The sequence below is a fragment of the Taudactylus pleione genome, unplaced genomic scaffold (genome assembly GCF_031769625.1).
Source record: "Taudactylus pleione unplaced genomic scaffold, aTauple2 ptg000454l, whole genome shotgun sequence".
NCBI lineage: Eukaryota > Metazoa > Chordata > Amphibia > Anura > Myobatrachidae > Taudactylus > Taudactylus pleione.
In genome coordinates, this window is record NW_028284856.1 from 15,181,512 (window position 1) to 15,208,860 (window position 27,349).

Sequence of the window (27,349 nt, forward strand, 5' to 3'; positions counted from 1 at the left end):
CTCTGTGCTGCTCTTTCAGGTCAGTCACTCACTGTCTCCGCTTGCCGGAGGTACAGCCGTGGGTCACTTGGTACCGCCCCATGCCCTGCAATATGCTGCACCCCAGACCTGTCACCTGCTGGCTCCTGACTGCTCCCTATGCCACTGATTGCTCCCTATGTCACTGACACCTCTGACTTCTCAAAATGCCCCTGACTGCTCCCTATGCCACTGACATACCTTTGACTGCTTCCTATACCCCTGACTGCTCCCTATGTCTCAGAGGCACTGTCCAGCCCAGTGTACCCACCAATGCTGACCCGCCTCACTGTGCCCATTTCATTGCCCCCCTACCTAGAACCCCCCAGCCAGTTCAGTCACAGTGATCCTTCCTCCTTCAGCCCAGTGTTCCCCCTCCCACCCCTTTCTCACTGTCCCCTTCATATCCTGCCCAGTGTCCCCCAATCACAGTGTCCCCATCCAACAGTGTCCCACAACATCTCACTGACCCCCATCCCAGTATCTCCCACCCTGCCAGCCCATTATCTCCCCCTTCCATCCCCCAACCAGCCCACTGCCCCTGAACAAGGAACCCTCCAGCTAGTCCAGTCAGTGTCCCCCTTATTCAGCCCAGTGAACCCTCTTCTCCAGCCTAGTGTTCCCCTCCTCCTGCCACCATCTCACTGCTCCCTTCCCATGCAGCCAGTGCCCCCCTATATATCACCCACTGCTTCTCCCCATCACCCTTTCCCTGTCACCCACTACCTTTCACCCTCTACCTGGCACAACCCACTGCCTCTCCTTCTTACCCACTGCCTGTCACCCTCTCCCTGGCGTCACTCACTGCCTCTCCCTGTCACCTTCTCCCTGTCACCCACTGCATCTCCCCATCACCCTTTCATGTCACCCACTGCCTCTCCGTCTCCCACTATCTCTCCCTATTACCTCTTTCTCCTGTCACCCACTGTCTCTCCCTGTCACCTACTCCCTGTCACCCACTGCCTATCCTCGCACCCACTAGCTCGTCCAGTCACCTTCTACCTGTCACCAAATGCCTCTCCCCGTCACCCTCTCCCTCTCACCCACTGCCTTTTCCTATCACCCTGAACTGTCACTCACTGCCTCTCCCCATCACTCTTTCCTGTCACCAACTGCCTCTCCATCTCCCACTATCTCTCCCCATTAGCTCTCTTCCTGTCACCTTCTCCCTGTCACCCACTGCTTCTCCCCATAACTCTTTCCTGTCATTCAATGCCTCTCTCCATCACCCTTTCCTGTCACCCACTATCTCTCCCCATCACCCTTTCCTGTCACCCACTGCCTCTCCGCATCGCCCTTTCATGTCACCCACTGCCTCTCCATCTCCCACTGTCTCTTCCTATTACCTTTTTCTCCTGTCACCAACTGCCTCTCCCCATCACCTTCTACTTGTCAACCACTACCTCTTCCAGTCACCTACTGCCTGTCACTCACTGCCTCTCTGTCTCCCACTATCTCTCCCTGTTACCTCTCTTCCCATCACCTTCTCCCTGTCACCCACTGCCTCTCCCTGTCTTCCTCTCCCTGTCACCCACTGACTCTCCCCAACACCCTTCCATGTCACTCACTGCCTCTCCCAATCACTCTTTCCTGTCACCCACTGACTCTCAATCTCCCACTATATCTCTCTATTAACTCTTTCTCTTATCACACACTGCCTCTCCCCGTCACCTTCTCCCTGTCACCCACTACCTTTTCCTGGCACCCTCTCCATGTCACCCACTACCTCTTCCAGTCATCTACTGCCTGTCACTCACTGCCTCTCCCCATCACCCTTTCCTGTCACCCACTGCCTCTCCCCATTACCCTTTCCTGTCACTCACTGCCTCTCCCCATCACCCTTTCCTGTCACCCACTGCCTCTCCCCATTACCCTTTCCTGTCACTCACTGCCTCTCCCCATCACCCTTTCCTGTCACCCACTGCCTCTCCCCATTACCCTTTCCTGTCACTCACTGCCTCTCCCCATCACCCTTTCCTGTCACCCACTGCCTCTCCCCATTACCCTTTCCTGTCACTCACTGCCTCTCCCCATCACCCTTTCCTGTCACCCACTAGCTCTCCCTATCACCCTTTCCTGTCACTCACTGTCTCTCCCCATCACCCTTTCCTGTCACCCACTGTCTCTCCCCATCACCGTTTCCTGTCACCCACTAGCTCTCCCTATCACCCTTTCCTGTCACTCACTGATCACCTTTCCTGTCACCCACTGCCTCTCCCCATCACCCTTTCCTGTCACTCACTGCCTCTCCCCATCACCCTTTCCTGTCACTCACTGCCTCTCCCCATCACCCTTTCCTGTCACCCACTATCTCTCCCCATCACCCTTTCCTGTCACCCACTGCCTCTCCGCATCGCCCTTTCATGTCACCCACTGCCTCTCCATCTCCCACTGTCTCTTCCTATTACCTTTTTCTCCTGTCACCAACTGCCTCTCCCCATCACCTTCTACTTGTCAACCACTACCTCTTCCAGTCACCTACTGCCTGTCACTCACTGCCTCTCTGTCTCCCACTATCTCTCCCCGTTACCTCTCTTCCCATCACCTTCTCCCTGTCACCCACTGCCTCTCCCTGTCTTCCTCTCCCTGTCACCCACTGACTCTCCCCAACACCCTTCCATGTCACTCACTGCCTATCCCCATCACCCTTTCCTGTCACTCACTGCCTCTCCCCATCACCCTTTCCTGTCACTCACTGTCTCTCCCCATCACCATTTCCTGTCACTCACTGTCTCTCCCCATCACCCTTCCCTGTCACTCACTGCCTCTCCTTCTCCCGCTCTCTCTCCCTATGACCTCTTTGCCCTTTCACCCACTGCCTCTCCCTGTCACCCACTGCCTCTCCTGGCACCCTCTCCCTGTCACCCATTACCTCTTCCAGTCACCTTCTCCCTGTCACTCACTGCCTCTTCCCATCACCCTTTCCTGTCACTGCCTCTCCTCCCACTATCTCTCCCCTGTCACCCACAGTTTATCCCTGTCATATTCTACGTTACCCACTGCCTTCCTTTGGTGTCAGCCACTGGCTCCCCCATTCTCGGGCGTCACCCACTGCCTCTCCAACACGGGTGTGGCATGTGGATACGGCATTCCATTATAAGTCACGCCCCTTACTGTGAGGCCACACCCACTTTTCCACCTGTCATGGTTCCCCCCTGTCATTTTATTCTAGATCCGCCCCTGTGCGCATGTGCAGAACGTGTCCTGTGTGATTGCTCCCAGTCCCCCCTTAGCCGCACCATGTTAACCAAATTAAATAAATTCCTCTATTTGGGGCAGATGAACTAAGCTCTGGAGAGTGATAAAGTTCCAACCAATAGCTCCGGTCATTTCTCAAACACAGGCTGTAACATGACAGTGACGAGATGAGTGGCTGCTAGTTTATCACTCTCCAATTTATCACTTTCCAAAGCTTAGTACATCTCCCCCTTTGTCAGTTGCTTTGTGTACTGTCCGGCTACTTAGTCATTTGCATATTAGCCTCTGACAGCTCTTTCTCACTCTTACTCAGCAGTCAGTTTGCATCTCTATCTGGCTGCAAATAAATCTGTCTATACAGCAGCACGTATCTGAGACTGCAGAGGGTCTGTAGCATTTCTAATTATTCTGAAATGAAATGGAGGATAACAGATTGCACTATAACAATCCCACCAAAATGTCCACTTAGCCAGTATGCTTGTAGATTATATAAAATATATATGAGTTATATACACTTCTGCTGCCATTAGCCAGCAGCATAAAGGAAGAAGCAACAGATCCACTTTCACAGTCTTCGGAGGTTTGAGTGCTCAGTTATATTCTTTACACAGGGCTCCCATGCAGCAATGTTCCAAAATGGCTGATCTTGGCATAAATTCATGCTGGCCTGTCAGTAAAGACACTATTACCCAAGAAACATAACAGCAAACACAAGAGAGTGAAAATAGCTTGGAACATGTTATATGTCACTTTAGATAGACAATAAGTATAAGTCGAGTGTTTTTTGTGAACTGACCATAATGATCAAAATATTTGTTCCACCCAGTATTATAGGGTCTATGTACTAAGCCTTGGAGAGAGATAATGTGGATGGAGATAAGTACCAACCAATCGGCTCCTAACCAGTGGCAGATTTTACCCAGTAAAATCTGCCACCCGCAGGGACTGCCTACTAGGCTAGCAGTGGCAGTGACTTCTCATTGGAAGCATTCCTTACTGATCAGCTCCAGAAAGGCAGTCCCAGGAGGAAGTGTTTTCTCCCCCTGGGACTGCCAGTCCGGATTGCAATAGCAAAGAGAGTGCTTTCCATGAGAGCCACTCCCCTGCTATTATGGCAGCCCTATTTGGCTCATAGGCAGCCTGTCTGTTAGCAGCACTGGGCTAATGCTGGGTACACACGAGACGATCTGTTCAGCGAACAATATCGCTGAACGATCTCCCTTGAAATTCCTGGTGTGCTGGATGAATGATATTGGTCATCCACACACCAAAGATGTCACCAACGATGAACGACCAACGATCGGAAACCCCTATGGAAAATGAACAATATCGTCCAGATTGGCCTGCATGCCCGATGGACGATATCGTTATCATCCAGGGGGCGCGGACATTGTTGGTCGTTCGTTGCATACACACGGAACAATATGAATGATATATCATTGAACGATATCGTTATTGTTCATATCGTTAAGATATATTGTTCTGTGTGTACGCACTTTTAGGCAACACCACTCATTTAGGCTCCGCCCCTCGAGGCCGCCGGACTTAAGACGAGCCTCCCTGTGACATCAGCTGTCAATCAACAGGATGGGAAGGGAGGAGAGGGCTGCATAGACTGCAGCCTATGCTGTGCTGACCCCCCCACCCAGACAGGTAAGGAGCCGCTGCTGCTCCTAACTGTCACTTTACAGGCTGTGTTTGAAAAATGACAGTTAGGAGCTGATTGGTTGGCACCTTATCTCCATCCACTTTATCTCTCTCCAAGGCTTAGTACATAGACCCCTATATTTCCTATTTGTACAGAATACCATTTACTCCCTGTTCTAGCTAGATGCACACTGTATACCTATTGTTTAGTTTACATTTTCACAATTGCATTCAGAATATCAGTGTAAAGTTAAGCGTTTTATGTGTTAGGTTTCGATTTTGAAATGTCAATTAATCACACCCCGCAGGAGTTTAAAAAGTTATGTACATCAGTTCCCCTTTAATTTAGCCAAAATACAAGTACAGTATAAAAAAAATTGACCTAACTTCCAGTATATCATTTGAATTATGACTGCTTCCGTCCACATTTATTCTTCTCCAAAACATCATGTGTGGCCAGTTGTGTTACACAACACTTTTGATATTCATGGTTTAATGTCAGAATTTTCTTTTTTTAAATTCCACTGTTTTAGTTCAGACATTTTCTGCCTTGAGGGTGTAATAACACCAGTGTCTATTTCGGTGCAGTGTGGAAGGGGAGTGAAATGCAAGTGGGTGTTTTTATTGAAAAGTCAAACTGTATTAATGCGTGGCATTTCCCTACAGTGCCTGTGCTGATGTGAACACTGTGCGATTGGCACGTGGAATGGGACACCCTGCATGCAGATAGATGTAAATAACTTCATGATGTTCTAGAGTTAGCTAGTACTGTAAGTGCTTCTAGTATAAGCAGTGTCTAAGTGACTCCAGAATAAAGTAACAAACCGTGATGGCCTATCTAAATAGAAGAGGAGGTTGAAGAGTACAGTATGTCATATTTATTAGAATGTAATCTCTTACGAGCAGGGCCCTCTGCCCTCTTGTGCTTCTCCTTACTTTACTTTCATCTACTTCTTACTCCCCACTAAGGCACCTAACACTTAGTTGTTTATGCTCTGCTCCTTATGTTGGTGTTGTGGTTGCTAATGTAATCCATGCCCTTATTATCCATGTCCTTTTCTTGCATTGTACTGTAAGTCACTGGTCACCTAGTTGTTTATGTACTTTGTAAAGCGCTGCAGAGCACTTGTGACCCAATATAAATAAATGACATAATAATAATAATAATAATAATAATAATAATAATAATAATAATAATAATAATGATAATAATAATCAGAAGGATGAATGTGTTTTTCTAGACACACTTATGTTTGATATTTCTTTTATATTTATATTTATTCCAGTTGTAGTTGTTTATTTTTTTTAAAACACTGCTTATACGGGTATACTTTAAACACTAGAACCTCTTCCCTAGTACAGTCCAGAACTTAGGACATTCATTTTACATGTTTCAAATGTGTCCACATACATCTAGTCTCCTTGCGCGTTAAACAGCCCTTCATGCTGTTGCGTGACTCGGTAGAGCCAACCGTATTTTCGTGCAAATTTTCCCTTAAAATGCGTCTTATTCACAAATTGATGTAAATAGGATGCACAAGCAGCTTATGCTGATTAAAATGGTATGCAGCATGCCTATATCACAGTCGTTGGCACTGTAACGTAGCATTTCACATGCAGATATAACTGCAGTCACACACAGAATTATAGGCATGCCACATATTTTAATCAGCATAAGCTGCTTGTGCATCCCATTCACATCGCTTTGCGAATAAGATGCATTTTGAGGGAAAAAGTCGCACAAAAGATGTCTCACTTTTTCCGGCGGCTGGGAGCACCAGACGATATTTTGGGAGCCTCCCGGACGTTCCCGGCCCCTGACCTGCTATAATTGACCAATGAACTAACATGCAGAGCAATCAGAATTTGGAGGACATTCTGAGTCCATGCCATGCCAATGTTCACGTAAGTTGGCATTTTTTGCAACTGCGTGTACAGAGTTACAGGACTGATTGAGCTGCACAGACTCTGAAATGTATTGGATATTCCTGGTCAGTGATTGGGAGGTGGCTATGCAGATACACTAAGATATTGCATCTTATTTGCATGTTATGGAAGTGTTGCAGGAGTGGTATAGGACTCAGGCACTTGACCACGTACATTGGAGACCAGACTTTGATGGATATTCTGTGCCTAGCATGGGGCTGGTACAAGTCCTGATGGTTGTGTCTGCAGCTGCTGAAGTGCTTATACTAACATTAGCATAAAGTTTTAGGCACAGCTACAGCAGAAGACGCGAACACCATTGCAGCAGTGTCCTAGTCAGAATCAGCCCCATAGTGAGTATTTGAGTTGAAAAGTACTTTTCTATAGTTACTTGAGCTGATGTCTCTTACACCAGAGGTCTGTGCTCTGTACCTGAGCTGATGTCTCTTACACCAGAGGTCTGTGCGCTGTACCTGAGCTGATGTCTTTTACACCAAAGGTCTGCACTTTGTACCTGAGCTGATGTCTCTTACACCAGAGGTCTGTGCGCTGTACCTGAGCTGATGTCTTTTACACCAGAGATCTGCACTCTGTACCTGAGCTGATGTCTCTTACACCACAGACCTGAGCTGATGTCTTTTACACCAGAGGTATGTGCTCTGTACCTGAGCTGATGTCTTTTACACCAGAGGTCTGCGCTTTGTACCTGAGCTGATGTCTTTTACACCAGAGGTCTGCGCTTTGTACCTGAGTTGATGTCTTTTACACCAGAGGTCTGCGCTTTGTACCTGAGTTGATGTATTTTACACCAAAGGTCTGCACTTTGTACCTGAGCTGATGTCTTTTACACCAAAGGTCTGCACTTTGTACCTGAGCTGATGTCTTTTACACCAGAGATCTGTACTCTGTACCTGAGCTGATGTCTTTTACACCAGAGATCTGTACTCTGTACCTGAGCTGATGTCTTTTACACCAGAGATCTGTACTCTGTACCTGAGCTGATGTCTCTTACACCAGAGGTCTGCGCTCTGTACCTGAGCTGATGTCTCTTACACCAGAGGTCTGCGCTCTGTACCTGAGCTGATGTCTTTTACACCAGAGGTCTGCGCTCTGTACCTGAGCTGATGTCTTTTACACCAGAGATCTGCGCTCTGTACCTGAGCTGATGTCTTTTACACCAGAGATCTGCGCTCTGTACCTGAGCTGATGTCTCTTACACCAGAGGTATGTGCTCTGTACCTGAGCTGATGTCTTTTACACTAGAGGTCTGTGCGCTGTACCTGAGCTGATGTCTCTTACACCAGAGGTCTGCGCTCTGCACCTGAGCTGATGTATTTTTTTTTTTTAGTTTTCTTTTTTTATTGAAGCACCATGCATAGCAGATTTTCCATATACAGAAAATACAATACAAACACAATAATCAGGACAATAAAATAATACAAATATACATCTGTATATATTGAGCTGTCATCATAAGATTCATTGTTACAGTGTATCTAATTTTGTAAATACATTCAATAGATTTATATTATTTATATAAATTACAATATAACAAAGTACATTAAATGAAAGTAAAAGAACTCCTTCTTCTCGTCCCCCCCACTGGCCTGCCTAGTCAGGATTCGCATCTAGAATGATAGGTGGGTCATTTTCAATCATCCGCAATAAGTACCATGAAGTAGTATGAAGACTTTGGTGTATTTGACGTCTCATATCTATGGACAACGTAGATATGTAGCTTTCCCACATATCGAAAGATCTCTCCGTTTTGTATTCTTTCTCCAAAATAACTTCCACCCATTCCGTTCGAAATAGGTGAAAAAGTTTAAATCTGAATAATGATAAGGATGGAATAAATGTTGATATCCATTCTTGCAAAATAGTTTTGCGGCCTGCCGCACTTATAGCCATTAATAGTCTTTTCCCTCCCTTACTTATTTTAATATTTGGTGGCAAAATGCCTAATATCACCCATTCTGCTGTAAGGGGTAAATAGTTTATTAAATTGGTTTCTGCATATTGTTTTATTTGAAGCCAGAATATTCTGACCAATGGGCAAAGCCAGAAGCAGTGAAATAAATTTGCGTTCTCCTCTCCACATCGATAACAAGAATGTGAACATGAACGGCCCATTTTAAAGCTTCTCTTTGGGGACAAATATGCTTGATGGAAAATATTTAAAAACATCTCCACATACATGGCTGATGGAAACATTTTACGGGAAGTTTCAAGTGCCCTCAGTAGGTCATTGATAGTTAATGAAGGGAAATGAAATAGCCACTTTACTATACCTGTAGTTGAAGCAGAATGCTCCATACTATCTGTTAAGGCTGTATAGTAGTGTGAAATAGATTTCCCAGTGACAGGAGTGCGCATAAAAAGTGTATCTATCGAATTTTCCCAATCATTTTCTGTAAAATTACTGACCACTGAGTTAATTTAGTGTTTTGTTTGAAGAAAGGCTATTGGATGACCTGTTATAGTCGGATATTTATCCACTGCATCTGAGAACGATAATAGTTGTTTTGTGTTTCTATTGACCAAGCAGCCTATGTTATTAATCCCTCCAACCTTCCATAATATGAATGCATATGTAGCACGGCCTTCTTGAAAGTTTAGGTTATGTAAAAGTGGAAGAAATAGTGTGTTGTAAAAGTTTAACTTGGCCCTACTGTATGTCTAATCACATGCCAAAGTTTTCTGGTGTTCCATAATAGTTGGTTATTTCTTAAGTCTGGAGGTATTTTTTGATCTTGGAAATGTAGAAAAGCAATTAGACTTTTGTTAGGTAAAAATTCTCTTTCTAATGAGGTATTTGCATAAATATCGCTATCATGGAGCCAATCGGATAAATACCTGCACATGGCTGCCTAGTTATATTGTTTTCTGTCTGGGAATCCCATTTCCCCCATTATTTCTGGTTTGTTGTAATCTGAGTAAACTGATTTTGAGATGATGTATTTTACACCAGAGGTATGTGCTCTGTACCTGAGCTGATGTCTCTTACACCAGAGGTCCGTGCTCTGTACCTGAGCTGATGTCTCTTACACCAGAGGTCCGTGCTCTGTACTTGAGCTGATGTCTTGTACACCAGAGGTCTGTACTTTGGGCCTGATTCAGAGCCGGAAGCTCTGACAGAGCGCTTGCTCTGAATCAGGGCCGTCCCTCTGGTTTTTCAGAACGGTTTCCTGGCCGCTCGCATAGCTGTGGGTGACCACCCACAGCTATAGCGAGTGGCCATGATGATGGTCGCGATGGTCAAGACCATCGCGACCATCGGGCTTGCGACAAGACCCTTGTGGTAGGGTCTCGTTGCCACAAGCCCAAGAGTGCTTTCGGCTCTAACAGAGCCGAAAGCACTCCCACTGACATCACTTGTGATGGGAACGCCTCCGTCTTAGCAGCCACGCCCCTGGCCCGCCCACCAAAGGGGGCGTGCTGTCACTCAACATCGACAGCATGTCCCCTTTGGTACGAGACCCGGAGCGACGGTTTGCCCGTCGCTATCCGGGTCTCGCGCATGCACACGACGGAGCCGGCTCCGTCTTGCACATGCGCACTGGGCCACCATCGACCCGCTTGCGAGCACATATCGCTTGCGAGTGGGTCTGAATCAGGCCCTCTGTACCTGAGCTGATGTCTTTTACACCAGAGGTCTGTACTCTGTACCTGAGCTGATGTCTTTTACACCAGAGATCTGCACTCCGTACCTAAGCTGATGTCTTTTACACCAGAGATCTGCACTCTGTACCTGAGCTGATGTCTTTTACACCAGAGATCTGCGCTCTGTACCTGAGCTGATGTCTTTTACACCAGAGGTCTGTGCTCTGTACCTGAGCTGATGTCTTTTACACCAGAGATCTGCACTCTGTACCTGAGCTGATGTCTTTTACACCAGAGATCTGCACTCTGTACCTGAGCTGATGTCTTTTACACCAGAGATCTGCACTCTGTACCTGAGCTGATGTCTTTTACACCAGAGGTCTGTGCTCTGTACCTGAGCTGATGTCTTTTACACCAGAGGTCTGTACTCTGTACCTGAGCTGATGTCTTTTACACCAGAGGTCTGTACTCTGTACCTGAGCTGATGTCTTTTACACCAGAGGTCTGCATTCTGTGGGTTTTGTTTTATCAATATTAAGCTGCATACACACGTAACGATTTTGTTAGTGAACGATTTTTATGAACGAATTTCGTTCAGTTTTTCCTTTGAACAAGTGAACAATTTTTTGAAGTGTAATGAACGATTTTTTGAACAATTTTTTCAACGATGAACGAAAAATGTCCCTTCCCTTAATGAAAATCGTTAAGTTGGTCAGTCAGAAATGGACGATGAACTACAAACCACAAATGGGAACGCGAATGAACGATTATCGTTCATCGTTATAACTCAGAAACTGAACGATTTAATGAACGATTGAACGATAACGACGTCGTTATAGTTAAACCGTTCAAAAAATCGTTACGTGTGTATGCACCTTTAGTATTTAGGGGCCGCTAACTGTTAAATATTATTTGTTTTTACTGAAAACAACAATATTGGTTATCCAGACCTGTCCACTACCTATCTAAAGCTGCACTACCACCTAAGGGTTTATTTACTAAAGGTTGATTTGAATCTATTTTCAATCGATTAAAATCAACCTTTAGTAAAGATGCCCCCCTAATCTGCAACCTTCTAAAATCAGCACAATGGCCCTTTCACACACACTCTGTGGTGTGTTACAGTAGGTGCAGGGAGTGCAGTGCCCACAGGCCCTTAGTTCTAGGAGGGCCCCATGCCACACATCCTACAGTACATTCACAATAGATCCCATTGTGTACCAAGAAGCATGCCCACCTATGCTTGCTGCCGGTGACAATCTCACAGGTGATATTTTCTAAATAACTCAGAATATGCAAAATATTGCAATGGCTCTGGCACAGTGCCAGATTGTTTAGGTCTAATGTGCTGGTGCCACCTTGGTTGAATGTATCGCCTGAATGGTGCCCGTCTGCAGCAGGTATGGAGGGTGCTGCTTGGCATAAAAGTGGTCTATTCTTGGTGCAGAATATGTCACACGTAATCCTCCTTGTCACTGGGGCCTGTTTACACTGTACACCTAGCCCCACTGTTATACCCCACTGGGTGTGTGCAAGAGGACCAATCAGAAGTCAGAATCTCCCCTTTGCAGTATTTCACTGCCCCATTTTTTTATTTGCCTGTGAAGGGAACCACAACGGCTCCAGAGAGGGGAAGGAGCATCTCAGTGCCATTTAATAATAGTGGTAATGCAGCTTTAAGACGCAGCATGACTATTTGCCAAGCAGTTATGGCTTCTTTCCACACACTCAGCATTCCTTTACCTAATACAACTTGATTAATTTTTGCATTGCTATTTTATAGCTACAGTACACCCTATGATGAGTTAGCACAAAAATAATGCAATTGGCAAAATAGTTCAAAACGTATCTAAAATATGAAGTAAAAGGAGTAGTATTCGGTTTCTGAAGCTGCACCATGATGTGGCAGTACCCCTGCCACACCTTTCATTAGTCTGCAGAATTTAAACAAAACAAAAATCTGTGGCATCCTTAATACCATTTCCCATATGTCACTCATAGCAGCTGCATTGTAGACTAACCCACATCCCTATCTGCATACAAATATGTAACCTAATATTTCAGCAAGAATTGTAATCATTTCTAGTGTAATTACATTTGTCATAATAGTCACCTTGGCCATTGTTATAATTATTCCTGCCCTAAAGCAATTTCATATTAAGGAGTAAGCTGTGCAAAGAGATATGTATTAGATTCATGAGCTACTGGACAGTTATAAAGTATTATAGAATAGCTACCTGGCCCTATCTAGCTTGTTGGTTTTTTGTGTAAATTGATCATCTTAGACGTACAGCAAGCTGGGACTATTTGAATCTCACAAAATGCTGTTTCACTGAAGGATAAACTTACAAGAGCAGAAGGCGAAAGGAAACAGCAGTTAGAAAAAAAAGTCACTCTCTGGGGAGGACTCGAATATCAGACCTGCTAAGCTTTGGGTCCTGCCTCTACGGCTACCATCTCCATCTCCTCCCCATTGTAGCCTGGTAAGATTGCTGTAATCGATTGCTGCGCCTTTCCCTAACTAAACAGTAGAATAAAGGTGGAAAAAAAAACTGAAGGAGAGAGAAAAATGTCATAAATGCAGCCTGAGTCTGCTGCCTCCTCTATGATTTGATGGCCTTCATTCCTTCTAATTGGATAAAGTAGGAAGTCACTGTTAGCACTGTGTTGCTGAATGCACTAATTTTATTCAGACCAGCCCTGCAGTGGGTGGGGGAGAACAGTCAGATGGGAAAGGAGAATCTAAGTGATAAGGTGCATGACTGGTTGAGTGGATAGAAAAAAATCTCCTGTTCTAAAAAGGAAAGACACAAGAAGGATGCTGAAGAGGACTAAGCAAAAGAAGGAGAAGGGAGTAACCATGCAGCTCTCACTATCATTCCTTTTAAACCTCAGCCTGTAATAATAGTGTTTGCAGTGATGCTCGGAGAGCAAGCACCTGCTGCTCTGTAATGATTCAGCCTCTTTCACTCGTAGCTCTAACACAACAGGATGATATTGCTGCTGTCACTGCTGTCTCATCTGCTGCTGCTGCCGGACTTACTGCCTTTCTTGTGGTTGCTACTTCATGACAGCTATTTTCTGCCAAGCAGATACTATCATCCTGTGCTCCAGGTGAGAATACATCAATTCAATCTTGGCTATTGGGTTACCTAACTAAGAGGAAAACTATTTGTAAAGGAGTGAGAAGCATGCACACCTAACTACGAAACTGTCAAAGAAGAGCATGAAAAAGCCACTCTCTTCCTCTAAAGCATTATATTTAGTTTGCTTCACTGGTAATGATCTTCTACTTAGACTTTGTATTGATTTGCAATGTAACATGCAGCATTGTTTTTTACTGTATGTCCTTCTTGTTGCTCTGGTAATGGACCATGTACAAATTCATGCTTTACTAAGGCAAGGTGATTGAGATTTATGCCTTTAAGATGCCTGGGGATACTGCAGAGGGTTTTCAGAATCATTGCTCTGAGCAAAGCTCAGACCCTCCCTCTACTGAACTTCAAGATGAAGGAAGCGTGCCAGAGACGCAAGCTGAGGATGGAACTACCCAGGGGATAGCAGGCCTCGCTATTACCTGCTGTGTGTGCCTGGAGGCAGACAGGCTGAGAATCTGCCTTAGCTCAGAAAAGATATGTATCCTTCCCATACTGGCATGCCTGATAAGCCTCTGCCTCTGTATTGCTGGCCTAAAATGGGTATTTGTAGACAAAATATTTGAATATGACTCTCCGACTCATTTGGATCCTGGGAGAATAGGCCAAGATCCTATCATTTATGCTGACTCTGCAGCGAGTTCATTGGTTCCATCTACTGTATTTACTCTGCCTGTACTTGTTAATACTACTGAAAGTAAACTTCAGGTTACCGTGGAAGTCGGATCCTCACTTTTGCCTACAGAGACTACTTTTCAGTCATTTTCCACAGACAATATTTTACCAAAAATCACCTCAGTGGAAAAAGTATATCAGCCTTCTACACTAAGTCATCTAGGAGCTTCAGAATCTAGTACAACAGTCACAACAAAAAAGGGTAGGTATAGATTGTACCTATATCTGTACTGACTTGTTAGTTATCAGCATAATGTATTGATTCTAACTGGATCAGGATTAAGGATATTATATATGATATGCTGCATAAAGTTACATTATAATCTGTATAGATACATTTTCTATAAACTCAATCTCACGTTTCTCAAGTCATTGCTAAATAACTGTATAACTAGTCACAGAGTGGTAGTTGTCACTAGTTTAGTAAACAGGTTTTTCCCAATAATCTAAACATTTTTTTTACGTGTACACTACATCTGGTTTGTGTGCTTGACAATATATAAATGATAATATTCCATTTTCCCTTAATATCTTGTACAAGGACATATTTGTATTTGTTAATACCAGTCATACTTGCCAACTCTCCCTCATTGTCAGGGAGACTCCCTGAAACAGTAGCAATCTCCCTGTCTCCCTGAAGAGCCTAGTATTCTCCCTGATTCTAACTTACCCCCATTATGAATATGTTATATATAAAAATAAACAGAGATATTTACATTAAAATGGGATCATTAGTATCATTTCCCTGCATTAGTTATAAGGCACAATGATCCCTATGGAAACATGAATTTTTTTGAAAAGTATCAGTGTGTTTTCATCAACAAATAGATCTTTACTAACTGCTTTGGGGCTCATTTATATTAGGATGGAAGTCAATTTTATGACACGCCTCTCAGATGTACCAGTACACGCCCACTTTACCACCATGCTCATAGGTGCTGCTGTCACATCTCCCTGAAACGCTTTTTCAAAAGTTGGCAAGTATGATACCAGTAGTACTTAAAAAAAAAAATTAAACACTACTGATAAAGCTTTATCTGCCGTCAAAACAAAACTAAGCGTCAACACAAAACTGTGCATAAGACTCAACAAAGGTGTGCTTGCAACCTGAAAATAGCCACTGTAAGATCAGGAATCAGAGGACCATACTCTTGACATAGAGACAAATAATCCCTTTGCCTGTAAATATGAACTGCTGCCTACTTCAGTCTTTAAAAACACTTGGGGCTATTCATTTTTTATAGACTTTCAGTGTAGGTGTTGATTAATATGCAGTAATAATGATGTAAGGAGTTTAAATGTTTTGAAGCACATGGGATTAATAGCCTGGTCGAATTCTTTTGACACCTACATGAATGCCTTGTTGGTGAAGTCGCACCACAAGATTGGGCTATCAGATCCTGAAATATGGCTTTAAATTCACAGACCCAGTGTGCTGTTCAGTGTTGGTAGTTACCATAACATGGCTTTATATTTTATTTTATTGATATTATATAAATGGGTAACCTTGAGGTTGTCTCTTTCCCTTGCAAGTACACTGTATTTATGCCTAAGAATATAATCGGACATCATGTATGTAATTTGGTGACACCTATGAATTCAAGCGACTCGTGTACCCACTTGGTGTTCCATTTAGTTAAAGCTTTCATCTCTATCTGCCACATCTTTCTTTTCACAAGTTTATGGGCGTGTTTTAAACTCCATTTTGTTCACAAGGAGGTAGAATTGTAAAAATGCTACTTCAATTCTATACAATGGAGTTTTTTTATTACATTTTTGCTTTTTTATTATCATTACATTTATTTTTTACAGATTTACCATTTAGAATATTTGACTATCCCAACAATATCTCTGTAAATAAAATGAAGAATGATATTAGTCCATTTGGAAGTGTTAATGATAAGATATTGATTTATGCACAAAATATGCTATTTTTGCTCAGTAAAAAGAGCATCTCATTGTTAAATCCAATGATCTGACCATGTTCCAACAATGTACTTAAAAAAACACAGTGTACAGCACATATAAAACAAAATATACAATAACACACTCACACAAAAACACAGACACAGCAATCACACAAAGAGCAATCCTGTTATGTTGCATGTATCTCTACGTTACTAGCAGGTTCCATGTAAATATATCCTTCAAGGTCATAGCCCGGTAATGTATAATTGATTTTACTTTATGGTTGAGGTTGGGGGAGGGAGACAGATAGGAAAATAGATATTGAAGTCAAACAAGGTATGAGTAGAGAGAGCTAATGTACACATTTCTTGACCCTATAGTACCTATTTAATACCATATAGTTAAGTTTTGTGTAGAATTTAGAGGAACATTTTTTTATATCAGTACGCACCCGAGTGGGCAGATTAAATTTAATGTCTCAATGTACTTTCATTTTTTCCTGTCTGCCTAATGCTTCTGTGTGCATTATTAATAAGCTAAGTGGAATGTAGAACAGAAGCAAAGCAAGGATCTGCGCTTTCAGATCGCCACATAACAGTGTCCTTTTGGAAAGCTCACACTTAAAAAGTAGTAGAACCTTTGTGCAATTTCAGAGCAAACATGATGATGCAAAAAACAGTTAAAAAAGTTCAGAATGCTCATAATAAACATCCTATTGATTCTGCTTAATGAAAGGCCATAGACTATTTCATGAACATAGGTATATACAGTATAGAGCACATGGTTTCAGCAATTAAGGAAGATGACCAGGCGAAGACTTCTTATAATCATTGTCTTGCAACAGCGCTTCCTCTGCCATATTTGGGAGGGTCCAGTTCATATTTCAAGATAGCGTATTAATTTCTATTTTTTGAAAGCATCAATATTTAATGATATAATGGTTAAATCAGCTTACTAATCATTGCTATTGTTGCACCAATCACATTATGGAAAAAGAATATGCATTCTTTCCATACCACTGTGCAGATATTTATGTCAAGGTTAGCATCGTTTATTGAAAAAGAGGCATCTCACAAAATAAAGGCATATAAATGCATCCTTATACAACTAAAACCAACATGTTTGTAAACAATGCTGTGTGCAAAGACCTTAGGAGATCAGAATTTAAATTGTTATAAAATATACTGGAAATATTCTGGTTTCAGAAAGCCAATGCAGAGTGAATATTGATCAAATGAAACAGCTATTTTATCTACTTTTGTTTTTACAAAAGTAGTGAAATATAATCTAAGTGTGAAAGGAGATTATTTGTCTCCACGTGGAGTCAACATTAACTAAAAATCTACATTTGAAAATGTACAGGGCAGCCTATAAGCAATTCTGTTTCAATGTTGGAGAGAGATAAAGTACCAACCAATCAGCTGCTGTAATTTTTCAAACACAGCCTGCAAAATGACAGTTAGGAGCTGATTGGTTGGCACTTTAAAATCTCTTCCCACTTTATCTCTCTCCAAGGTTTGATACATGTCCCCCTGTGTGTCTTTGTTTGAGAAGGCACAGTAGTTTATTTTCATAATATAATTGTATGCAATGTAAATCTTAAACAAAAGTCTTGTTGATAAAAATAAATAAATAACTCCCCCTGCATTTATAAATGCATGGCTGAAAAGCATGATAGGGAGCTAGAAAAGTAAAGCAGCCTATAAATTCTACATGCTGTAAATTGAAGTTCAATTAATGATGAGTCTAGACTTTGGCAGACGAGATTTTTTAAATGATTTCTCATTTTCTTCCCATCTGAAGGAAGGGAAAGTCTAATGTGTGCTCCACCCTCCACATAGTCCTTGTCCACAATCATTGCTCTTCATCTGATTCAAATCCCTCTATAACAGAGAGAACATGCCCCAGGCAGTGAAGTACTTATATATGTTTAGCTATGATTGCAACCAGTTGTTAAAATACATTTTAAATCTGTAAACTTACTACTTATTATATTGGTACTAAAAGCTGGGATATATAGGTACAGTATATATTATATAATACAACAAGTGTTGTACAACTTCCTGTTTAGATTATTTTTACTGCAAAAATATGGAACATAATATATATTGCAAATCGTTGTGTCACTTGAATTAGGAAACGTTTCATCGGATATTAAATATATTATTAAATATATATGTAAATATATAATTGGCTTAAATGCAAAGTAGACAAATATCCATTTTATTTTAAATGTGGGTTCCAGTGTAATGTTAGTATTTGATCCCTGTTTCCTGGGGTGCACATGCTTTTCCTAGTAGATGGGCGGCCTATGTATATGCAGCAAATAGTAAGACATATAATACTAATACTGTATGTGTTTTACTATACATCTCTGTGATTCCTGGATGCCATGTGCCCCTGATTTATTAAGTGTTCATTGTCAACAAAGCCATTCAAGGCACTGTCCTTCTGTTACACATTTCAGGCTTTAATTAGTTCTGTTCCCATATGATTTAGTAGCTGTTTCCTTGTAGACAGCTGGATGTCTGTTCAAAATACAACCTGATATTCGATATTTAAAGAGTTAACTTTGGGTCAATTTAATTTGGCAAGTGATAAGTAAGCTACTCCTATATTATAAATGCATGCAAGTCATCTGGGATTTCCTCTTCTTTCTAAAACATTACTGATTTTTGGCACATGTAGTTCATCTGTGCTATTTAGCTTGGGGGAAAAATTCTTAAAGCTAGTTAATAAATATGGCAGATATTCAAATAGAAAATATATAGTAACATTAAGAATTAAAAAATGCAACATAAGTAAATGTCTTAGTCTCGTAACAGAAGATGTTATATGAAATGTTTTCGTGCCCAAATTTAAGTGCAGACTAGATGGGCCAAGTGGTTCTTACCTGTTGTCAAATCATATGTTAATGTTGGAAAGCAACATTAGTGGAATATTTTGTCATGCACAATATTTTTTTCAAATACTGAACCAAAAAGTTGTTCTTTAAAGAAGAACTATTAAAATTATAGACATATTTTAAATAAATATTATTGAATAACCCATAATATTCAATATTACAAAACAAAAAAATCATATTTTTCCTGTCTCGTTTATTGCCAATTTAAGAGTAATACAATCAGTTTTACTACCGCTAATGATGGTTACAGGTACTGTATATTTTAATGCACGTACATCTTGAGTCAGATAATTAAAAGTAGATAGTTATATTTTCAGATCCCAATAAGTAATGTATGAGTGTGTGCAATATTAATTCAGATATATTGTGTAGAGAAAGCTTGATGGTCCTTTCATATTTACCTGGTTTGGTGCTTCATTAATGTAATCAGGGCCAAATCTAGGACTTTTGTTACCCGGTGCATGGCAGTATTTTGGTGCCCCCAACCCACTCCCGCCATAACTATAGACTCTGGGATTCAGTCCCTTTCGCTATCTGCGTATGCTCGCTAGATGCGTATGCAAATGTTTTAAAGTGATGCCACGGGAAGCGATCGCTCGCCAAGGCATAAGCACGCCCACCATGTCTTAGCGAGCGGCCACTTTGTGTATGCGTACGCCCAATCGCAGAGGTAGAGCCGCCCACCAGCAACATGTCATCTCCAGGAAGTGTTTTAAAACATTGGTACATCGAGCACCATCGGATGCGAACGCAGTGCTTGAGGTAGCTTTACCCTACCGCAAGCATTGCGAGGAAATCAGTGTAAAAAATGGCAAGTGACAAGTACTATGACGCTGCCTGTTAATTATGCACGCCTCTAAAATGGCGTTGAAACACCCAGGCACGCCTGCGTTCGCATCTCCAACCCCCCGTTATTAGTGTCCTGCCCCTATTACCACCCACAAATGGCCTCCCCTGTCACTCATTACCCTGGGCTACCTTTGCTGGGTGAGCGAGAGGGATGCAATCGCAGTGTGTAGTTCGCGCAAGCGCAGAATGAAGCGTGTGCATGCGCGTACGCAGAACATCGGGCCGCTTGCGAACGCACAGTGCGAGCGAGCGGCTCTGAATCAGGCCCCCTGTGCTTTCAGATCCCCTTCCCCTATTGTCTTTACAGCAGACTGTGCCTCCTCTTCCCATATCACTGCAGCAGGCTGTGCATCTCCCCCCTATATCTCTGCAGCAGCAGCAGCCTGTGTTTGTGCCACCCCTCCCCCCACCACTTACCTGGATATTCTCTCTTCTCCTCCTTAAGGCAGCAGCGATGGCAGGCTCTTCACACACTGTTCTTCAGTGCGTGTAATGTTATGACGTCACACGCGCAGCACAAGTAGGGGGAAAAAAAGGTTATTGTGTCGGGTGATCCCCGCTCCCTCTATGCTTGCGCCCTGCTGACTATTTCAGCAGCGCAGGCACAGAGCCGGGTCACAATCACCGGACCAGATATCTCCGACCATCTCTGCGCCCCCTCAAATCCGGCACATGCCCCCTAGTCCCCCTCCCCTAGTTGCGGCCCCTGAAGTAATTGATACACATTATTATGTAAATGCCAGCAGTATGCAGACAGAGCAGCTGGAAACTGTGTTTATTTTTATTTTTCTAAATATAATAGACTTAAGTTGTGATTGTCTGGATATGTATTCATTACTTATGTGTTATCACTCATTATGAAAATGCAGCTTGTGTGAGTCATTAATGGCAAACACACCTAATGATCAACTCATTCAACTAAGCTGTATTAATTATGAAAACTCATAGGCACCCAGAATATGAAAAAAAAGTAGTTTGGTACTTATTTCAGCACTCTCATTGGTTAGTTTGTTTGAAGGATTTTCCCACATAAACATATAAAAGAGATCTCTTTAAATACTGAATCTGTGTAAGACAGATATTCAAAATCAATAAGAATCACAGCTATTCTTAATTCTTCAGCAGTTATACAGTAGTTATTTCAAAATTCTGCTTAAAGTGTTTTCTTTGTGTAAGTTAATGATCCATCGACAACATTTTAAAATAAACATTACATTTCAAACACATTATGGCCCAAATGTAAGGGCATGTGAGTTTCATGCATCGGCGCAGCTCTGGCGTTTTATCCTGAAGATTTAACGTGGCAATATTTTAAAAGGTACAATGAGGTGGATTTTACCCTTTAATTTATCACCATTATAATACTATGGGCTAAATCGGCACGGTTCCTGCGACTCGCAGGCTATTACATTTGGGCCTATGTTGTAACAATTGTAACAATTTGTATTGAATATTTTGCATTTCGTCAATTATTGTTTCTACCTGTACAGTATATTAAGTTACATTTAATGTGTTTAGTTTGTATCCAAGAAGCCAATGCAGTAATTATAATGATACAAATAGTTAGTATGACTTCATCAGTGTAAACAAATGAGTATTTGTAGTGTTTATGAAAACAATGCATAGCTTTCAACAAATTATTATTATTATTATTATTATTATTATTATTATTATTATTATTATTATTATTCCATGCAATGTATAACTTCCATTGCCTAACTTTCTTCTGATTGTTATAATACATTATGTTCATCCCAAAAGAATTATGGCTGGATTATTATTAGATTGTTGCCTGTGGGATTAGTGAGATGCTTCATTATACATTTTCTTTCTTAATCTAAGAGGTTACATGAGATGTTTTGTTCAATAGTTATTAAATTGTAAAACCAAGATAACTCATTACCATGTTCATTAGTGAAGTGGTCTGTGGCAACATTATTGCAATAAAGCAGTGGTTCTCAACCACAACCCCAAAGTTTTCTCAACAGGTCATGTATTGAGGATTTATGTCTGTGGAAGCAGGTGGGATAATTACTGACCCAACCATATTCAGTAGATTAACTCACCTGTGCTTGATTAAAGAAATCCACAAAACATGATCTGTTGGTGGTTCTTGAGAACTGGAGTTGAGGACCCAAGCAACAAAGCACATGGAGAATATATTCCAATTCATCATTGCTAGTAAAAACAATATGGCAAGTCTCACTTATGCTAAATGCTGTCATTGCTGAGCAATGTATACCCTCAGGTTGTGTGGAACATTTTTAAAACACAAATTAAAAATAAATTCCATTTAGAAATTAAGATTATATTCTCTTTAGTGCAGCTGTTGCAGAATTAGTGAATTATTTAGTATGTTGCCATTCTGCAAACACTACAGTATATATGTGTCTGAAGATAGTATTACAGTAACGCATAGTGTTGTTCTATAAAGCAAAGCATCTTTTTATATAACGTTAGATGACACTGAAAATAATATCTACCTTGAAAAATGTACATGTTGCAACAAAAATAAGCATCAGAAAGATTGAGGCCTAATATTGTGTTTAAAATCATTTCTGCAGATATGTGATATGAATTTTAGCATGTGGAAATGTTTGTGATGACTAGATTTTACCTTTTTACTGTATTGATTCTACATTTACACTGAAAAAATCGCAGGTCAGAAGATAGACAGGAAAGGTGAGCAACTCCGTGAAGAACAGAACATAATAGTTTTAATTGCAGGAACACTTTAACGCCTAATTATTGCTATTATTCCTGTGGCCTAGAGGCCTAAATTTTTAATTCTTCAGGTGTCAGTTTAGATCTCTTTGGATTAGGTGAAGGGTGCCACGGCCTATCTAGTACATGGCTCCATAACGTTCAACTATTTCAAAATTTTCTAGACACAGTGAACAGTATAATCCCAAATATAATGGGCATGGCAATAGATTATCTGTTGTGTATAACTATTACACTGATGGTGAAACATGAATAAAGTTTCAGAAAAGGTTTATGTGCCAGATATTTTGGGTAGATACCAATCATAGGTTTGAAATATTTGTTTTTATTACTTGCTTGTAGGCAATATGTTCATTTAAATCAGATGCATGTAACCTGGTAGAGGATTAACATCAATGTATGTAAAAAGCTTTATCAAAATATAAATCTGTATTGGATGTACTGAAGCAGTGAGACCTGTTTTTCTTTTCTGCAACTTTCTTGTAAACTGTAAAATAGTGTTCTGACTTAAGTGTAGCCTAAACTACAGACCTGGTTTCGTCTAGTGGAAGATTAAAGGGGTCTTCTACCTTCAAAATAATGTAATGGTCATCTTGGTACACAACTGCAGTCAATGCACAAAGCATAGCAGAGTTCATAGCTCATATCCCAAAGCAACAACTTGGGACCTTCAATAGTGATAAATTGATATCCTTTGACCTATTTCCTGCTGATTGTGATGAGTACAAATATCAAATGCATTACACTTACACAATCTCTGTGTGTTGATAAAATGCTGATGACATCGCCCTGTAATCCATTGGCTAACATAATGCATGACTAAGTGAATAGATTTTGTAGGCTTAACCAATATTTATAAGCATATGGCCTGTGCGCTCACTAGGACCTAGTGGCATCACTGACACTTTGTTCCTAGTGAAATATAAGCTGAATTTCTATGAATATTAAGTCCCACATAATGGCTGCCTTCACTGTGTACACAAGATGAGTGCCCTTTAATGCACAATAATTAGCCTTTTCCAATAAGTTAGACTTGAACGGATTAGTGTTATACTAGAAGAGATACTTCATGAGATAACAGTAAAGATACAAATGTCCTTTGGGGAATTTTCTTGTTATCAATAATCTTCCTGCTTTAATGCCCTGTTAATCTGATTGTTTTTTTCGATCATACAGTGCTTATCCAATCTGAATTATAGAAAATATATTGGTATTATAGATATTGCCAGGTTGGCAATATTGACATTCCTTACCACTAAATTACAATATAATTTCCCAATTGCAGCTGCTACATTTTACAGGTTCTCTTCCTTTAAGTTTGCTCTGCAAGTTTTTTCCTCTCTCAGGGCAAGTCACTGATGTGAAGTGCACCTCAACATGTACAATCCTGTTCTTGTGATTGATGTTCCTCAATGATCAATTATCTTAGCACAGGACTAATCCACTTAGTATTTCCAAAGCTTTTTAGTGCTCCCATCACATCCCAGTATGCACCGGGTAGTATTTTGTTTCATAACCTGCAGCAGATGTCTGCTCACATCCTAGTGATTTCAAAGAATGGACGTTCAAATTTAAGATTCAATATTTAAATTATTTAGGATGAAAAAAAAACTATATAATAAAAGGAAGGCTGAAACATAGTTTTTAATTGCTAAAAAAAAACATGAGGAAGGAGAAAGCTGTACCAAAGTACAATAACTGTAAATTAATGAATCTCATTAGATATATTATAACTACAGTATAAATTAGTGTTAGTTATGTTCCACATGTTGCAGAAACTCCTGATCAATGTGTACATTCCTATTAACATAACAACAATCTCATAATAATTAGACAAAGCCAGAACAGCAACATAAAACATGTTATACATGTTATACAGCTTGATTGACATGGAACTATGTATGTACTATCATAAAAATCTGCATATATATTAAGACTCTTTGGCACGTTTTTGTATGGTTGGGCATGCCATTTTGCTACATTATGTAATGGTGCCTTAGGCATAACTGAATAAGACTGTAATTCATGAGATGTCAAGACAAGTTAGTACATTGATTAGTGATGGGATATTCTTCTTCGAACATGACATTATTTTGTTTATTAAACAAACCTCCCCACTTGGTTAGTTTCTACTGATCAAATGCTTCCCCTGAGTGGAGTCCCAGGAACTGCATGTTGATGCAATTTTTCCTGAGGCTTCTGCGTTTCAGTGACAGAGCACCCACATATCGTTTAAGCACACCATTTTAAAATGACTGCAGGGTCGTATATGAGGCAAATGTCAGGGACAGGACCAATAAGAACCTGTGGTTTTGTAGCTCACAGACCTCTGGAAATACAGCTGGAGCATACCCCAATGATTTGCTAAGGGAGATCACCCTATCTAAGGATGTATCTTCCCTTATCACCTCTATACAAACAAATGGCAATTCCAGTATAATGACTAAACACGAGTTTAAAAATATATTAATGACAAACTGTTACTATAATGTATTTATAGGTAGTATGATTTTCATTCTAGAAAGACAATTGGAATTTAATGCCAGGTAACTATATATATATATATATATATATATATATAAATTTGAGTGCTAGAGCTGGCCAAATTGAACAGATCTGTTCTTTTAGGTACTGTCTTAACTGACTGGATTAATTGTGCATATGGACCTTCTGTTCTCCCTTCTACCAGGTCTTCTGAAGACCTCACACATTAGCAGATAATGTTCTCATGCCAAATATTTTTTATTTTTTTTTATAAACTCTATTCTAACTAGATTTGGAAGGATGAAGTCATACACAAACAATTGGCAATCCTAATGTGTATGTGTTGCCAGCTAATTTTTTTTCCTTGACAATATTACCAACCAGGAATATAACAGAAACCAAATATTAAGTTAAGCATTTGTATGTGTAGCACTTGACATTGATACATAGAACTTTTTCTATATCTTTATTATTTATTTTTATTTACTATTTTTATTGCTTTGTTCATGGTAAGTATTTATTTTATGTTCTTTTTTTGTTTTAGCAAACTTAAGATGCACATCCACTAGGCGATTTTAATGAGCATCGTAATTGTTCTACTGCTCATTAATCATGCACAAATCGTGCACTATATTGTCGGAAAAGACCAGTGATGCGCTCTTCCGTTGGTCGTTTCTGACACCAATCATCGCCTGAACATGCCGGTCAATCTGCCGATAACGACAGATTGGGCATGTTCAGGGATGAGGGAGGGTGCCTGCACTGAATGACAAATCGTTCAGTGTAGGTACTACAGGGGATGAGGAACGACTGTACAATTATGTAATGTTTTAATCGTACTGTCATTACCCCATCGCCTAGTGGATGTGCATCTTTAGAAATTAACTGTTATTATATATTACATAATATATTATATCATATATACAGGGCCGGATTAAGGCCCACATGGGCCTGGAGCTGAAAATGTTCAAGGGCCTATTCTGAGAAGGGGAAGAGCTGTGAACGGTGCTGTGTGGCCGTGGTCAGAGTCACCTTGGTGTATACACCCCCTAAACTATGACCACAATGTATCCCTAACGACATAGAAATAGAAAAATTGCATAATTTTGTTTTTTTTGAGGGGACAGGGGGACTAGAAAAACTATTTAACTACTTAAAATTTATGGCTAGCTAGGCAGCTGGTAATCATTCTGTCATGTTGTTGGGCCTATTTTTATTTGGAGGCCTGGAGCTGTAGCTCCATCCGCCCCATTGTTAATCTGGCCCTGCATATATAACCTACACAGATCGGTCCACATTTTTGCAGTATAATTTAACTACTATTAGGTTATATTTGTACAATTTCATATAATATATGTAATATATGTATTGTTTTGGTTGGATAGTTGTCTGACAAAGGCACTAATGTGGTTTGTGGAACACTTGTAATCTGGCAAATAACCAAGTAAGCCGTGGAGAAGTTTAATAGCTGTAGGAGGCTTTTCTTCTGCTAAACTTAGAAAGAAACATAATAATACAGTAGGTACTGCCATTATCTGTGTTTCCATATGTAACTGGTGGCCAAGACAATATCTGCTGAACACATTTACCAAGTGCAATTTAACAGGAATTTGTATGCATTAGCGTTTATTTCATCTTAATCACTTGTACCTATGTTGCTACCTGTTACGAAGGTGCACCAAGCAAGCAATGTGATGTAGTTATGGAACTGACGTCAAGTATTTCCCAATAGACCAATAAAATGTTCATATAGATTCTCCAGCTGGTGGTTATGTCAAGCTCCCAGTCTCCTGGGAAGGATCCCATTTATCTCATAAGGGAATTAATACTTATATTTTCTTTATGAAAAATAATTAGAATTACATTTTACACAGAAAAAGTAATGTACAAACATGTTTTGTGGTTAGTCATTCTGAAGCATTGACCTGTCTTAATACATAAGACTGTTGTCTTTGTAATACACTTTTCTGCCTGTGCACCCATTGGAGAGTATTGTCCTTGATAATATAACTTTTACTTATACACTTACAGTTAATTATAATACTAAAAATAATCAGTAAACACAACACTTTGCAGCCTCTGAACTCAATGTCCTTGATAATATGCAATTTTACTTAAATCTTACACTCAAAAAAAAGGAGAAAAAAACAATGTGTAAAGAATCTCACGTTTCTTACATTTATCCTTGGCTGTAATGCAGGAGGTCAATGAGATGCTGTCAAGTTTCTTTAATATCCAGAGATTTATAATGACTGTG

General features: G+C 40.7%; 1 protein-coding gene across 8 annotated transcripts in view; it reads left to right on the forward strand.

Moving 5' to 3' along the window:
• The window catches only part of NRG1 (neuregulin 1), an 811,282-nt gene that overhangs the window by 733,356 nt on the left and 50,577 nt on the right, over positions 1-27,349 (forward strand). For 3 of the 8 annotated variants that reach the window (XM_088448403.1, XM_088448405.1, XM_088448404.1), the window contains exon 1: positions 13,809-14,424. The exons of the other annotated variants lie outside the window; for them this stretch is intronic. In XM_088448403.1, coding sequence (XP_088304529.1) covers positions 13,821-14,424 — 604 coding nt within the window. In that variant the 5' untranslated portion in view covers positions 13,809-13,820. Of the gene's footprint in view, positions 1-13,808; positions 14,425-27,349 lie in introns of those variants that run through there. 8 annotated transcript variants of the gene reach the window in all.